Source organism: Pollicipes pollicipes, unplaced genomic scaffold (assembly GCF_011947565.3).
Source record: "Pollicipes pollicipes isolate AB1234 unplaced genomic scaffold, Ppol_2.1 Scaffold_7261;HRSCAF=8764_pilon_pilon_pilon, whole genome shotgun sequence".
Classification (NCBI taxonomy): Eukaryota; Metazoa; Arthropoda; class Thecostraca; order Pollicipedomorpha; family Pollicipedidae; genus Pollicipes; species Pollicipes pollicipes.
Genome location: NW_023597054.1, coordinates 62,953,639 through 62,970,355, shown reverse-complemented (window position 1 = coordinate 62,970,355; position 16,717 = coordinate 62,953,639). Strand labels below are relative to the sequence as shown.

Here is a 16,717-nt window from a genome sequence, read left to right as displayed (position 1 = left end):
TACCTGCACTCGAAGTAAAAATGACCTTCCTTACAACAACTTAAAACTAGATATTGATATAAGCCATCTCATTATAAATATACTGAGGATGATATATTCAAAATGTGTTAATCATCCTTGAATGCAGACGTACAGACAACGTGCACCATTTGCGAGTGAACGCTATGAGATGCAGTTTTTGGAGGTGGGCCTCACGCCTTCCATGGTGGGTGCTTCCAGTTTGCAGATGAGCTATGGCCTGCTTCTGTATGCAGTTTATTTAAAGGGAGTGTGTCTAGTCAAATTGGGATTTTTTAATTCACACGTAAAATGGTAGGGAACTTCGATTTAAAACTTTTTGTGTCATTGGTTTCCACCAACTTGCCTCCACTGACGAGATATTGTCACAGCCCCTAAATTTCCTTTGGTTTGTATGGAAGAACGAAGATATCGGGTTGCCCCAAGCAATATGCACTACTAAACACATCGGCATCATTGAGAAGGTATCGCTAGCTCCAGTCAGTGGTTTTTCGAGGATGTGGCTTGTCAGAGCTGACTGCAGCTTGCGAACGCAGCGATGGCGGCGGCCATTATGTTGATTTTTTACATTCAGCCAAGGGCTGCGGGTGTACAGAGTTAGCCTTATGGCAAAGCTGGTCAGTTGATACGCATCGCGATTAATTTATGTTGACCTACTTTATACTGAGGTGAGTCACAAGTATTGTGTCGCGTCAACCGGCTACACAAGGCTCTAGGAAAATGTGATTGTTCTGCGTTGTCTTGGCAGCGGCAATAGGCGGTTAAGTATATTTATTTACTATATATATATATATATATATATATATATATATATTTAAGTATACATAAGTATAAGTATACTACATACATATCTATAAAGGTATTTTTATATAAGTATATTTCAGGCTATATCCCTATACCCTGAAATTAATGACCGAATTCCGAATGCACGTGTACCGAATTCAGCGTTCGAAATAGCAGGCATATGCGCTGAAATGGTTGCTGCGATATCGCTGGTACACCAGACGTGTTCAGGGTATCATATTTTACCGTCTCCAGTTACGCAAGGGATCTTCAAGTGCGTACCACTGTATTCCGCCAACGCTCTCCCTATCACAACACCGTGGCAACCAAGATAATGGCCGTATCACTAGCGCGCAGTTACTCGCCACATATAACCCAGTGCATTCGTCCTTTCCTGTCCGATGATTGGTTTATTTTTTAGCATTGTTCACACACAGCCATCGACGTAAAGGATGAGAATGAATAAGCTATAACTGTTGCAAGACCCATACGCACATTGAAATACCAAGCTTAGTCATAGACGGTTGTAAAACTCCCCTTGGGCTTGTATTTTGAAAACCGAAAACACTAGACACACTTTCTTTAAGCGCTCCCGAAGATAAAAATCAGGTGGATTTGGACCCAGAAAATGTGTTTCCATTGGGCCAAATCGCTTGGTGAAGTGCACAACGAGCCAGGTTTCGCCAAAAACTTTTTTATTAAAAAGTAGTCACTTTTTTACAACTTCTGAGTGCTGTTTCGTGGGGAGCGCATTCGATGGAGCTACTCACTTTTTGTCTTTCACCATACCTTACTGGTGGAAATGGCTTCCAAAGTCAAGCAATGCCGTGGCTTAAAAAACGGCCCGCAAGCTGCGATGCATGCGACACATATTAAATGCGCTGTTGTAACTGTTCGTCCAGATATAGCGATTGCACCACAAAATAAGGACAGCATGGGTTTTTCGGTTCAGCTCCTTGTTTTATCCACAGCAGGAACGATTGCACTTGAGAGCTCTGCACCTCTTTGATACTATATATGTCGCGATGGTAAACTGAGCCATTACACCATAGGCTCCAGTAAAAGTGTAGAGCTACAAAAAGTCCCATCGAATCTCGACGAAGTGTTTGCACTCAACCAAACTTCAGCGTCCTTGAGCCATGAATCTGAGAAGGCAGTTGCGCATGTTGCGTCAGTGCCATATGCTAGCGTTCCAGTATGGTATTGCGGGCGTCGAGCCGGCTCACCGCCAGCTGAGCAGCCGTGCCTTCGCGGTCGCGTTACCCTGTCCGGTCGCGGCGGGTGTCTAATCACCGGACAGCGGGGTCGTGACTTACATGACACGGGAGGACAGAGTGCCATGGGAGCAGAAGTCCTGTGTGTCGGTGGGCGTGATCAGTTCAGTGGCACGATGCGGGCAGGAGATAGAATGTTTTTTGTGAGGGGCCTTGGATGCGCGCCGGCCTTGTTGATCTTTCAGCATAACGCTAATAATAGTTGCTCATTCAAGAATGATTTAAAGTTCTGCCAGACTGTAATTCCATGGATAATGTCAAAAATAAAGCCTAACGAGATTATTGATCAAAATCAAAGTGCCATCAAGACTACAGCCGAGAGTTTAATAGCGTTTTTGAGCACCATGGAGGGCATTGCCGTTTTCCGGCGATGAACTGAGATGAAGACTAGGTAAAGAAGTCAGGAATGGTCTGCAGAGGACGGAAGGTCAACACCAAATATGGTAGCTAGCCTGATTATAACATGTAGCATATTGCATGTGACGTGACGTGACGTGATGTGGGATATAGTAACGTGTCGCGACATGCCGCGACATGACTTGGCGTGACTTAAAATGACGTGATGTGGCATGTTGGTTAAAATGGCCGCCATTTATGCATGCTTACTGCTCAGGAGCGTTTGAAAATACAGCTGTCTTTCATGTAATAAACTAATGCATGCCACTCAGGCCTCCTGTCCGTTTGGCTGACTTTGTCTGATTGATTCACGGGAACTGCTTTTGAGTGTACCGTTCGAATGGAGTCAAGAATACTTTATATAATACTCCTTTTGTCAACTAATGTATATTCTCACTCGAATTTTTATATGTGGCTGTTTAGACGTAAAGGTTACAATGTTGCATCGAAATCAGGTAATCGATTTGAGCCGAGAAATCACCAGTTCGATTAAAACCCTAAAACTGGCACCATTGATTCCTCCTTTTCAAATCGCCATTGGTACCTCCATTCATGACAAACAACTCAAAGGCTTTGTGTCACGGCTTTAGTTTTATAAATGGTCAAAACACCATTAGGCAGTGTTATCACTCTTGGCTTGCTTTACTTGATTTATCCTTTTCTCGGGTGTCCTGTAACCCGCACGTCAAAACAGGTTTTAAAATGGAACTCATCGCATAAAATGCTGCAAACAGCAAGATATGCACTCAAACAACGCACGCCCTGCAAATCTGATATTATCGCGCGACTGTTTTAGAGGTAATTTGGCCAACCGTGGAACGCGGTGATAACTCCATACGCAAGAGCCGGCAAATCTCCTCCCTAAAATATGCTGTTAGCTACCATTCATGGCTCCCTTGTCAATGTGAGGTAGCCCACTATCCCGCTAGGACTATCGCTCGTTCATCTTGATAATCCGTTTGTTGCCAACAGCATCCCAGTATTCCTGGAACACAAAGATCTTTCTGACTTGCCCGCGCCGGTTTCATATAACATAAGAAAGAGGCTGATATTCAGTGATCATTGGCTGACGGCAGTAAGCCACTGGCTGCATAGTTATGATGTAAAACTAGCTTCACTAAGCTGTAAATTGTTTTCTAAATTTGGAGAAAAGTTGCGCAGCAGTCTAGATCAGTGTACTCGTCGTTGGGGATAATTGAGATTGAGAGGATTATATTTTTAAAAGTTAGAGGCTATGAAACCTGTGAAATTCCATGATTTTTTTGTCAGATCCCTTTCGCTGTGGAATGTTTACGCTGTTTTAGTTGGGCACTTTTATAATTAGTTCTGACCTTAACGGAGTTGAGTGTGTGGTGATGACACTCCATCGTAGTAGTGTTTCAGTTCAAAGCGGTACGATTAGAGCCAAGGCGCAAAATTGACAGCATCGCAGTTCGTCGGGCGTTTTGAGATCAAGAAACTGCCTGTTTAAAATTAAAGTTTTCCACTCGCCCTGGGAAAATGAGCTTTGTAAACTTCTTCGGCACGCACCGTTCCCGTAACACCGGCTAAGATGTTGGGGGCAAATCCTCCCAATTCACAAGAGTTATCTCCCGAACCGTTCAGCAGGTGATGACGATGTTCTGGTTGGCGGACTTCGGAAAGCTTATAGACCTGACCGAAAAGTGTCAACTTCCTGCCGCCTAAGGCGTAGGAGACTTGGCATGGTGCACAAGTGTCTGCGTCTGCACGGCGAATATGTAGAAAATCGTGCTCTGAGACACGTTATTGGGCGTCCGTGCACCATATCTTACTGTTGACTGGTTCTCAGACTGTCCAGTGCCCACGTGATAAACGTCATGAGTAGGCATGACCTTCGCGAAAGTCGTACTAAGTCAAGGTCATACAATTTGAATAAAATCACGACATCGTTGCCGCATGAGTAAAGACGGCTGAGATGCAGAATTTAAGTTGTGGTTGCGAACCTGAACATTATTTTAAGGACTCGGCTATCAAAAAAGTATGAGTAAAGGTGTAGGTAATTATAAAAGACTCCTGCGGTTTATTCGTTGTGTTCTTTTTGTCATGGAGTGTTCTCCCAAACATAGACATTTTAAAGTTTTTCCTGCTGCTCGGATGCGAGGAAGATTACAGTACCATCACGCGTTTCTTCTATCCTCGCAGCGCCTTAGTAGATAGTTTTACAGTTGACTACAACACACAAAAATGTCAATGTTTCATGCCTTCGGGATTTGTGATGCTGAGATATTTGGGCTTATAATGCAATCCTCAAATCAGGCTACTGTTTTGGTAGGTGCATTTTCTTTAGGACCAAGGTCACGGTGGATTAAGTCTTGAAAATCAGCAGAAGCCCGGTTGCCGCACGTAGTGCATCAATCTTACAGCGGCGCATGAATACTGGGAGTGCAAGCTGACCTCATGACAAATTCATACAAGTCGATGGAAGGGCATCAGACGAGCTTGAATTACTCTTTGGGGTTCAATCTTGACATCTCTTGATGTTAGGTAATTTTCTCCGCGATCGTATGCAAAGTGACGTAAAGATGGCAAAGAACGTAACTTAACCTCCTGTTTTGACCTAACAGGCTAATTGTGACGCGAAACTGCAATTTTTTTTCAAAATTTGTGGAACCCATGTTGGGATAACACCATAATGTATCATTAATATCTCAGCGCATCTGGTTTGGACAAGGCTATGAACAGACTATGACAACTGCCTAGTATGATAGACGGGGGCCTATTACGACCCATCTATTAAACGCTTTATCTGGGTCTCGTTGTTGCAGCATTTCTAAATTTTGAATTCAGAGTCCTGCTTAGCGTTGTCCCCTCACACTGCGGTGCTGTCTTTGTATCTTTACGATGTTGTCCCGTGCGTCAAGAATTAATGATATCTCCCTTAACGGTGCAGTGTTTTCTCCCGAGCTTCGGCGATGTTGTCTCCCGCGCCTTTGCGGTGTTGTTGCCTTGCCCCACGCTGTTGTCCCCGCGTCTCGGCAGCGTTGTCTCCGCGTCTCGGCAGTGTTGTCTCCCGCAACTCACGGAGATTGCTTACCCTGCGTCGCGTGCCGCTGCGAAATTAGCGGCAGGGCTGATCTGACAGATGGCGGGGCGGGCGCCGGCTCCGCCGCCGCGCACAACAATAATGGACGAAATGGAGCGGGGCGTCCCGACCTCGACGGCCGCGGCGGCCGCGGCGGCCCGGCCCGGCCCGGCCCGGCCTGGCCGCCATCGCACAGCAGGTAGCCAGGGCTCAGCCGCTGGGCGTGAGGTGGTAGCCCGCTGTTGGCTGTTAGGAGAACATCCGATGGGGGACACTGACGACGGTCGGTGTCCCCGGACACCGCTGTTGGCTGTTAGGAGAACTGATCCGATGGGGGACACTGACGACGGTCGGTGCAGCCGGACGGCCAAGAGAGCTGTCCCACAGGGGTTCAGAGGTCAGGTCTGTGGCCAGGCGTCTGGACGCTGCGTCAGGCGCCGTGCCAGGGATGCATTGGCCGAGGTCTGGCTGGATCGGACTCGACCGTGGTGCACAGATCCCAGCTACAGCCTACAAAGGAAGCAGCTACGATGCACGGTCAGTCTGCGTACCACTTGTCAGATACCATCTTGGAATGGAAAGGAGGAGACATTCTTGTACCGACAGCGCCTGGCAGCATAACGCAACAGTCTTGACCCCCTGCTGCCTCTTACTTTCGCGATACCGGGCACCGCGACGAGTTTGCGTCGCGATCAACACCAGTGTAATCGGTACACAGACACGTGGCATGCAGCAGCTCCTACTGTCGCGACCAGAGCATTGACAGGGAAAGCGGCACAAAGGATCGGGCGGGAATACACCGACGTCGTGGCGGAGGTGTCCAGTGTAGGGCAGACGTCATGGCAGACAGGCTGACGCCTTGCCGCTGCCCGGTATTAAATCCACCACATGCTTGACCAGGTGCACGCACCCGGATGTAAGGTCATCCAACACGCTATCCTCACTCATGTAGCGGAGCGCAAAAGAAAAAATAGCGTCTCGGGGGGGGGGGGGGGGGGGGAGGGGGTGAAGCGCAAGAATCCAACGACGTGTTTTTCCGTGGAGCTCCTTTGTCCGGAGCAGCGGCTCGGCCGGTGGTCCCGTGGGTTTGATGACAAACTTGTGTCCTGGGACGCGGAGCATCAGTTTGAAGTTTGTTGTCCCACACATTGCCTGGAGCTGCTTGTAGAGCCAGAAGAGGTTGATTTTAGGAACTGAAGAGTATTCATCCCCCGAGCGCATTATCCCGTAGGAACCGTGCGTGTCCAGGTTCAGCTGAAAGTCAGCCGGCGGGGGGGGGGGCAGGAACTGTCAGAAGACGATCTGAAAAGGTCGGCGGGTCGTGTCGATCGCTCAGCAGAAGCAGAATCAGAGGCCGTAAGCGAGCGTAAGTCGAAAACGTGGTGCCCTAGGGCTGAGCAAGTCCAGATCAAAATGCGTTTGCTTGAGATGAGCGTAAGTCAGCAGGATTGGTGACTGCACGCGCGCAGCGGTCACTAATGATATCACACGCGCGAGGGTCAGCAACCGTGCACTAAAGGGGTTCAAGAAACAGTCCATGCATTTGCGGGGATAGAGGACGAGGCAATAGCAGAAACATTCGTTTTCCCTTGCTGGCGCTTCCCGCTTATGGCAGGCAAGCGAGTAAGAGCCCGAACGACCAAAAGAACGCTGTTCTACGAACAAGTAAGGAAAACTGATCACAAGCATACCAAAAATGACGGTAATAAGTTCGCTGGGCTCATTTTTTGGACCAATTGGACTTCAATGGACCATTACATTTTGAACTAATAGTGAGGGAGTGGTGCAGCTTACATTAATTATTTTGTGTGTTTTGACATTGTCTCTGAGGTCTACGAAGTGCGGTCGAAGTGACAAGCTGCCATATCAGGGTGACGATTTTATATGTGGTCTTAAAGGCAGTGGTCTTGTCTGAAACAGATGGCGAGCTGATTCCAAGCAGACTCTATCGTGATGTCACCATACGCCATATGTGTCAAGTCCTCACTGTTAGCAAGGCATACAAAGATGCAGCATTTCGCCCACAAGGAAGAGAGGATTGAGTGGAGGTGCTGCACTGAACACAGTCCTGAAACATGAACTATTGTTCCTTACACTCTTCTATCGGATTAGCAAGAACTCAGCTTATGCACCTGACCAGAACTTTTCCCATGGTGGTTCTCCTGAGCTAATTACTGGCCTGTAGATATTACGTGACTGCTTCCATGAGGCCAGGGGGAGCGAAGATGCGGTGTGTCGCACACGCACGTGCAGTGCCGGGTAACGCATCTAGTGGCCGGTATTCGAACTACACCCTTTTCTTTCCAGATGTCGCTGCTATCGACTGTTTCAAGTGCGTGTCGAACAACGGCGATAACCCGAAGTGCGAGGACACGTTCCACAATAACATCACCGGCGATATATACGAGTCTCCCTGCATGGGAGGCAGGAAAAACAGAAACGGACTATTCCCAGCCACGGCGTGCATCAAGCTCAATGGAGTATTTCGTAAGAATTAAATGTCACGGCCATGATATGTGTGCTGTACGCAGTCATTTTTAGCTGTGTGGTTTGGTTTGAACCGTAAAACGTAAAGACCACTAATGCCTTGGAACCGATCTTCTTAGTTTCCTTATAAAACTACCGTGAAATGACTGATAGCCCGCGGGCACAGGATACCTCATTCGCATAATTGTGTAAGGAGCGGGGATCATGCATCGCGCGAGGCGGCGTTTCTGCTGCCATCTTCGTCACGATCTGTCATCTTAACGGAGAGACCTCGCCTGGGTGTCAGGAGAGACGCTTTACTCAGGCACTGATTACCGATGCGCTCTGGTGTGTGTAGCACTCAGCATAATGCAATTCGGTTCTGTGGAGACGGCGCGTACAGCTCTGATGCGCGTCAGTGAGTGACGGCGACGGAGAATAGCTCGTGGTGGGCGCGTGCGCCACTGTGTCACGGTGGTGGACGACCTCCCGCACGTGCAGCAGACACCGCTGTGTCGCTCGGTGTCAGTGACGGGGTTACCCTGTCCACACGGTACGCGCCGGGGTGGACAACACCCGTGCCGCTCCGAGTCAGTGACGGTTAACTCCGCGTCCACCGCGTTGACCAGTCCTGTCACTCCGTGGCAGTGAGCCTGTCCACACAGTGGACGCCTGTGTGGACACCAGTGCGTCACCGGGTGTGAGTGATGTGTGCGTTCATGCCGCTGCAGTGGACACCGGCGAGCGGATCATGGTGCGAGGCTGCGCCCTGGACAGCGGCACGCTCACCACCGACACGGAGATCATCCGCATGTCACATTGCGGCAGCCTCATGTTTCAGGAGAGGTGAGCATGTGCCAGCCCCGGCGGGGCCCACCTCACGGACCACCACTGCGGTCCGATCCTGACGGCGGTGGGCGTCGTAAACGCCGTTTGAGCCGCACTCTTACATAGGCTTAAATTCGCGTTCTGATTTCATGTAAGTTCATATATATTGAGGTGAAGCACGCAGCTTTTGAAATTTATTTGTACAGGCTGTTTGAATAATTACCTGCGTTTCTGCGGTACGTCAGGTAATTTTCAGGCCGTTTTTTTTAGGCGCCGCCTAATATAGACCCACGCGTGACAGTCCCCTCCCCTCCCCCCCCCCCCCACATTAGCAGCACTCAGCTGTACGAAGTGCAAGCACCCGTTGCCGTGGTGACAGCACTCCGCTGTCTGCATGAGCTGGTACATCAGGTGTCCACGGCTGGCGCATCCCACGCATATTTGTTCGAGATACTTGCCATGTCGCCTTCTGGGGGCTGACCCTGCGCTTTGCGTCGCAGATACGTGAAGGGGTGCCTGCAGAGCTGTGACGACATCGACGGCTGCAACGGCGCCGCCGGCGCGGCCGTCTCGACCGGCGTCGGCCTCTGCGCTGCGCTCCTCGCGGCGGTCGTCAGGTAGAGACGCAATGTCGTGCGCTGGGATGGGTGCAGCTCGGCGATCAACATGACGCTGTCGCGGATGCGCTAGCTGCGCCTTCATTCATGCTTTGAAATTGTTTTCATCGTTGTCGTCTGCATAAATAACTGGATGATCAGGGTGTCACTATCAGTACGTAATTGGCACATGGCTTTGTGCGCCCCTGTGACAGCGTCGAGTTCGTTGCTTCGTTTCTGCGTGCTCGAGTTTGCGTTTCAATTGGTCACAGATCATTATATGCCGGCGGGACTTCACTATAGAGCTTTGATTTCGTTTCGTCGTTTGTGTGTGGTAGTGTTGTCATGTCACTGGATCACATAGGCGATAATGTTCCGGAGGAGATGCAATGTGAAGCATCGCGTTGAACTGATGTTGGCTACGTACAGCATGCGAAATGTGCATGCAATGGAACGCTGCTGGCTCGAATGATAAATTTCGGTAACTGGCTGTTTTTGAACAGCTGTTTGACGCCGTCCGACATATCTAAAGACATTTATGAAAAGATATACCCGGTTTGCGTTGATGTTAAGATAGGCAATCAGTTGTCGAAGGACTGCGTGTCCCCTCACATCACATTTTCCGTAGCTGTTACCCATGCTATGTTGTGTCAATGTTGCGTTGCGACATTTTCGTGTGTGTGTTTCATCCCCAAGTGGGATGACGCTTCCAGTGTTGGTTACGTCCGGCGCTGTATTTGGGCATCACTTAATGCTTCTCATAATGCGTGTAGTTATTGTTGTGACCCGTGCTTTGTTGCGAAGACAAGTCGTTGCCGCTGTTTGACCTTTGCTTACCTTTTTTGTTAGCTTCCTTTAAGTGTCACACAACAGTTAACGGGACGCCTCAGCACCATGTCATAAGCAGCTGCGTTCGGCTCATCTCGTTTAACCGCATATGTGCATGTTTAATTGGCTGATAGGTTTTTGCCGAAAGGTGCGGTGATTGATTTATTCACTAACAACGTCACACGTAAATTTACTAGACATGGGACACTACTATGGTGAAGGGTTCGTGCATTTGTAGGCATGGTAAGTACTCAATGGAATTTGGATGACCCCTTTAGAATGACTACATACGTTAAAGTAGATTGGTACTGTGCATCTGGAATGCACTGGCGGTCATGGACCTTGCTAACATCGTCATTTTTTGTAAATGTCATACGGGCACCAGATACCAGCCAGTGTTTACAGTTCATATGCAACTTTTTTCTTCTTCAGAACACACGCGATAAAGCGAAACACATTGTTCACACTTCGATTTGCCAACTTACAAGAAATCACAAGAAATTAGATACAAGAGATCAAGCCTTGCACATATGGAGAACACATGATCCTCCAGGGTGAAGTGTTTGCATTTAGAAGGGGCTTTGAATTGTGTATGTTGTTTATTCAATTGTTCCAATGGGGTGGTCTTTGCTGTTTTGTTTTTTGCGGCAATAACGTAGCAGTCAAGTGGTTTCATCCCGCTGAATCACATAGTTCTGGCGCGCAAAGGTCACGTATGGGAGGCTGGGGTTTTGTGTTGTGGGTCTAGAACGTGTTCGTGAAAACGTAGCCGAATAGGTATTTTTATTTGCCAACATACGATGCACTTTTACTCGTGCTCTTACATATCAAAAACGTTACAAAATACTCCCTATACCAGACGTCAGAGTTTGACTTTTCTGCACACCAGATATTTACCTTATCGTTTATTTCTGCACACTTGAACTATGATATTTGGCGTGCTGAGGCTCCGTGGTTATAAAGTTAAGTTGATTAGAATATCATCCACGACGCGAAATAGGTGTGTCAATATACACAAACGCAATGCGCGTCCTCTGCTTAATAGAAGCACTTCATCCTGGACAATTATTTAGCTTTCATCTATGCAAAGCTTGTTTTATTTCCTGTTTTCCCACAATCGGTCCGGTTAAAGTGTGGACAAGGTGTGCGGTTTTATCGCGTGTATTCTGAGAACAAAAAGTTGTATACGCGCTGCCAATAGGCTGATGTGGGATTCCAGGGCAAGGGGAGGACAACTCCGCTTAGAGGCACGAAAAGCTCTTCTAATGCCATTCACGGCAGCACAGTTTCATTCTCCATAACGTCCATAACGTAGGAGAAAGCTCGAATCGAATCAGACACTCGTTTCATCACATTTACCGACGTTTTTTCTAGCAAGATCGACTCTTATTCATTCCTGTGAAGAGAATATAAATCTACTTACTTTGTAAAGTAGGAACTTGTTTTTGAGTTGTTGCGAAAATACGTACCACGCTGCGCGCTGAAAACCAACCGTATTATCATACGGTTATCATAAACCGTATCCACCCCGTCTTCTAAGGCTGCCATGGTGGTGTAGGAGTGTGGAGAGTGGAACACGGTGCCTTCACACAGTCCCGGCCGGTCTGTGGACAGTCAGTTGCGCTCGGCGTCAACGCGTTGTAAATGGCTAAATGGCATGTGTTGTATGGTTCGATGATAACGGGCGTGAATGGTGGAGTCCTTCCGATTGTGAAGTGCTCAGTGTGTGCGTTTGTGTTTTGGTCGTATCGTTGCGAAGCACTGCTTAATAACACAGCGGTATCTGAAAATGGTCAATGACAGGCTTGTGGTCATAGTTTAGGCACTCCCACGCGATGCTGAAGTATTTCGCGAAAATTGGACTGACCTGTGATGCTTTGTACACTAACCGAAGCAATACGCACTGGTGGAAGATAGTGAATGGCTGCAGTTTTATCATGGTTGATATATTGCACATGTCGACTCTATTCCCCCCGTTGCTCTGAATAGAGTGCTGAGCGTCAACCTCTGTTAATGGTGACGAAGCGCGACATGGGCATTCTCCACGGAAGACTTTGTTGATGCAGATGCCCACGTGGTCGGGGCTGAGTCCGTACAAGTGCAGCCGGGCTCGAGCTCTTCTGTAACTGCGAGCTGTAGAGATCGATAGTTAAATCAATACGAAAATGACACGAAACCGCGTGCGCCGTGCGCAAGGATTCCGCGTTTGGTGGCATTTGTGTGGCATTCAAGCAAATAGGTAGATGTTAGATGAGTGTGCATGTTAAAACGCTGCGTGTATTGCCTTAGTGGCGAATAATTCAGCGTGCTCAGATGATGTTGTTTAATATGTTTAGAAACCTATTATGTCGGACCTGTCTCTGCGCGGAGTGGAACAGCCCTACACCGATTCCTCTGATTAAACCTTTTTAAGTCTGGCTGCAGATCCCAGGCTCATGTCATATCAGGTAACTGGACCCCATGAATTCATTCTATAAGTTCTGCATGGCGAAATATGGGGAATCGGCGTCCAGTAACGCGTCCCCGGCCTCTTCTCAACACCGCATCCCCAAGTACAGTGGTTCTGGCCGTGTCCAGTGGTTTTATCATGTACGTTGTTGGTACTCGTGATGCATGTTGTTTAAATATCCGGAAGTCAGGCTATCTCGCCAAATTTAAAGATCACGTTCAATCAGCCCACACACCCGTTTATGTCATGAGCCAATGGACTGAGATGAGTCAATAGTGCGATATCTAAGTCAAGGACAATGTCAAATGGGGTCAAGACCGGTCAAAATATTGTTACCACACCTTTCACGGTGTTTAACCATCTTGGGCGTGACATGGAAATCGTATCGTTACATGAAGATCGTAAGCCAAAGTCAAGGTGACTCAGCTATGACGAAGGTCATTTTGTGCTGTTCCGACAGAGCAGGCCAATCGCACAAGGTGCTGCAAAATAGGAGCCACTAAATTTTGTCAGGGGTCACCGATCCTATTTTGACTTGTACTGCAGCACATCGGATGCAGAATCAGCAAGGGGGTCGTGACGTCACCCGAGTCAGTAAACGTGGCGAGACCGGCAATGGATCTGTTCGATCTCCACCAACAGATGGAGCAGGTCTCGTGCAAAATAACTGTTTGCACATGTCAGTGAAATGTTTCTTGCCATTTATTAATCAAAACCGTATCTCCCTCCATTGTCTGTCTACCATAAGGCGCTTGTAAAACATGAGTTGTTCATATGTTGACGATGTGAATACATATTTTATGACAAGTTTCTTGCATTACCAGTATACCAAAACACAGTACTGTTGCACTCTTCTAGCATATAATTTTTTGCGATTTCGTTTAACGTGCTTTAAATGACGAATGGACGAGATGAAGTTGTGATTGGTAAACCTTCGGCGTAAGAGAAGAAAATTATCAGCCCGTGTTTTGCAGCATGCAACTGCTTAAATATAGAAGGGTAGTGAATATCCATTTGTTTGAAGATGCAAATAGAGCGAGGAAGGTGGGGCTATAGATCCGGACAAACACACAGCGAACACTTAACACTTATTAACATATGTTTTGCAGCGTGTAACTGCTTAAATATGGGAGGGTAGTGAGCATCCATTTGTTTGAAGATACAAATAGAGCGAGGAAAGCGGGACTATAGATCCGGACAGACACAGGCGTAGTAATACTCATGACAAAGTATGGAAAAAGTAGATCACATGATATGGACACACAGAATAGCAACGATTAAAGCGCAGACTACAAAATATGGATACGAAGAATATCAAGATGCAGAATGTAGCCTGAAAATATTAAGAACACAAAATATCAGCACATAAGATATTAATGCGTAAAACACAACCCCGCAGCTATTTGGAGCATGGACGTCAATTTCCCTGAACAAAAAAAAGCATGGATCGCTCACCAAAACGCTGTGAATATATATATATATATATATATATATATAATTGTATGGCTTCGGATGCTGGATGGATGGGAGAGCCTGCACTATCAAAACATTCAGACAATTGATGAACTTCAAGGAAATGACCAGAAAGCGACCCGAATTTTCTTGCAGCCCTCAACGACGTCCGGAATTTCCCATTATGTCACTGATATATATATATATATATATATATATATATATATATATATATATATATATATATATATATATATATATATATATATGTGTGTGTGTGTGTGTGTGTGTGTGTGTGTGTGTGTGTGTGTGTGTGTGTGTGTGTGTGTGTGTGTGTGTGTGTGTGTGTGTGGTGTGTGTGTGTGTGTGTGTGTGTGTGTGTGTGTGTGTGTGTGTGTGTGTGTGTGTGTGTGTGTGTGTGTGTGTGTGTGTGTGTGTGTGTGTGTGTGTGTGTGTATAACGAGCAGAATACGTCCCTGCACACTGCAACCGAGACGCTGCTCTGAGGCATCACACTGCGGATGCACCTCACGTCGCTGTCCTCACGTCCTCACGTAATCACGACGCTGGTCATCAGCGGTTTGCCGCACTCAGCGGCGATGAAAACATAATTTGCAGATATGTTAAGCTGCAAATGTTTTCGCAATCCATTACAGGCATGCCACTTAATCATAGAACATATTGACCCTACAACTTATGGGGGTCTGTTCTGTTGTGCATGGGCTGTTATGGCCCCACCAGCGCATTAGGTTGTGACACGGGTGTTGATTTGTATTTTTTGTTAGCTTGCCCCTCCCCAATGTCATGTCGCTACCCCACAACACCCCAATGTTGCTTTCACCGACAATATGTTTCGCTGCAATATTCCAAAAGCGTAGAACAAGGTTGACTTTCATGCAAAAACCCCCTTAATTGGATATTGTTCGCTGGCCATGACTGCAGACAGAGACGCAGCCAGAATTTGCGGCAGTAGGGCCTACCATGTTTTGTGACGTTGGTGGGGAGAGGGAATATATATATATTTGGTTTATCGATCTCTTGCAAAAAGATCAGTTAACATAACGTCAGCTCTGCCTCATGCGAGTAGCGTGTGGCATGGACTCGTGTGGTTGGTCCTACAAGATTGTCGTGGCGTCGAAGCACCCAGCACCCTTAGTGGTCTTACTTCGGTATCGATGATTGACATGTAGACCACAAAAAAGGGTTTGTGTGTTGTTGCCTTCGATCAGTCGCGCGCACAAACTTTCAGAAGTGCACACTTGGCTCAGGCACGGAGACGAAGTTGGCGTCAGTTTTGGCATCGGCTTCGAAAAGACGCCGTTTTTCTTCAGTGGCTTCGACTTTGGCTTCTACTTTGAGCCGCTTTTCACGGCTGGCTTCGGCTTTGGCTTTTTCTTCGTGTTGATTAAAACAGTTGACTTCGGCTTCGTTTTTGTGTCATTTTAAGAACTATGCCTTCAGCTCGATTAAGAGTCGAGCATGATGTCTGAATCACTCCGGTCTCAGCCTCATCTTGAACCGCTGGCTTCGGCTTTTCACAATAATTCTCTCCCTGCAGCTGCACCTTTGCTTCGCAAAAACAGTGTTGCCCATCCTATCATCCAATATACCCAACAATATCTTATGATGCAATGATTATACGTAGGGGCGTAGTTCCGCAAAATTGTTCTGGGAGGTACAAGGCTGAGCAGTGACAAAGGACGCAACTACCCCAAAATACGTCAGAAAGTAGCGAGTTTCTCTCCGGTTCTGGCCCACTTTTTCAAAAGTTAAGTAGTCGTTTTTCTTCCCCACACCAGCTGAATAGGAATTACAACCCTGCGTTGGTCAAAACAAAAAGAAAGCAATTCACTAGGAGAAAAACAGTTGCCTCTTTAAAGTAAAAAAGCGGCGAATATTTCTCAAGACCAAGAAGGCTTTGATGAGGGCCGGAGATTCAACCGTTCCGAAAAGAAACTGACGCACAAAACGATGGCAACAGTCTGAAAAATAATGCATGCGAAATGCTTATGCCTTGTCTTGATCACTTTGGTGCATACAGATTGAATTTTGTGATTCCGTGTAGCTTAAATTGACGGCAAAAATAATTTCGAATTCGCGAAACAACATTGTATATTTTTTTCGGCTTTGGTTTTGGATTATTGATGTGAAATTGATGGATTCAGCTTCGGCTTCACCTTTTCTAAATTGAAAGACCCTAGCCTCGGATTTGGCTTTGAGGAGAAAAAAGTTCAACTATTTTATTTTTCTTATTCAAATATAACTTTATTTTTATAAATATACGAAGCCCCTGGCGTCGGCTTTGGTTTTTTAGATGCCAACTTGAGTTTCATCGGCTTTAGCTTCGATATAGCCTTCATGTCGTCTCGGCTTCGAGCTTGGGCACAAAGCCAGAGGTCTGACTTCGCCCACGCCAGACGTAGCCATTAACTTGTGGAAATGAAGCTATGAGACACTCCCGTCAAGTGCATCAGATAGCTTAAGTTGCATTGAGCACATGCCCATGCTAGCTACTGCCTTTAGGTGAAATTTTTAACCCCACAGGGCACGCGATACTGCGCTAACGGGGCAGAATCGCTATCAC

At 47.1% G+C, this 16,717-nt stretch overlaps 1 protein-coding gene across 1 annotated transcript in view; it reads left to right on the top strand.

The window, feature by feature from the left end:
- Positions 1-13,602, top strand: part of LOC119112877 (uncharacterized) — a 66,996-nt gene extending 53,394 nt beyond the window's left edge. Inside the window, exons 3-5 of the mRNA XM_037237168.1 lie at positions 7,822-8,001; positions 8,712-8,826; positions 9,309-13,602. Of these exons, the coding sequence (XP_037093063.1) occupies positions 7,822-8,001; positions 8,712-8,826; positions 9,309-9,429 (416 nt within the window). The 3' untranslated portion in view covers positions 9,430-13,602. The remainder of the gene's footprint in view (positions 1-7,821; positions 8,002-8,711; positions 8,827-9,308) is intronic.
- Positions 13,603-16,717: the final 3,115 nt, after the last annotated feature.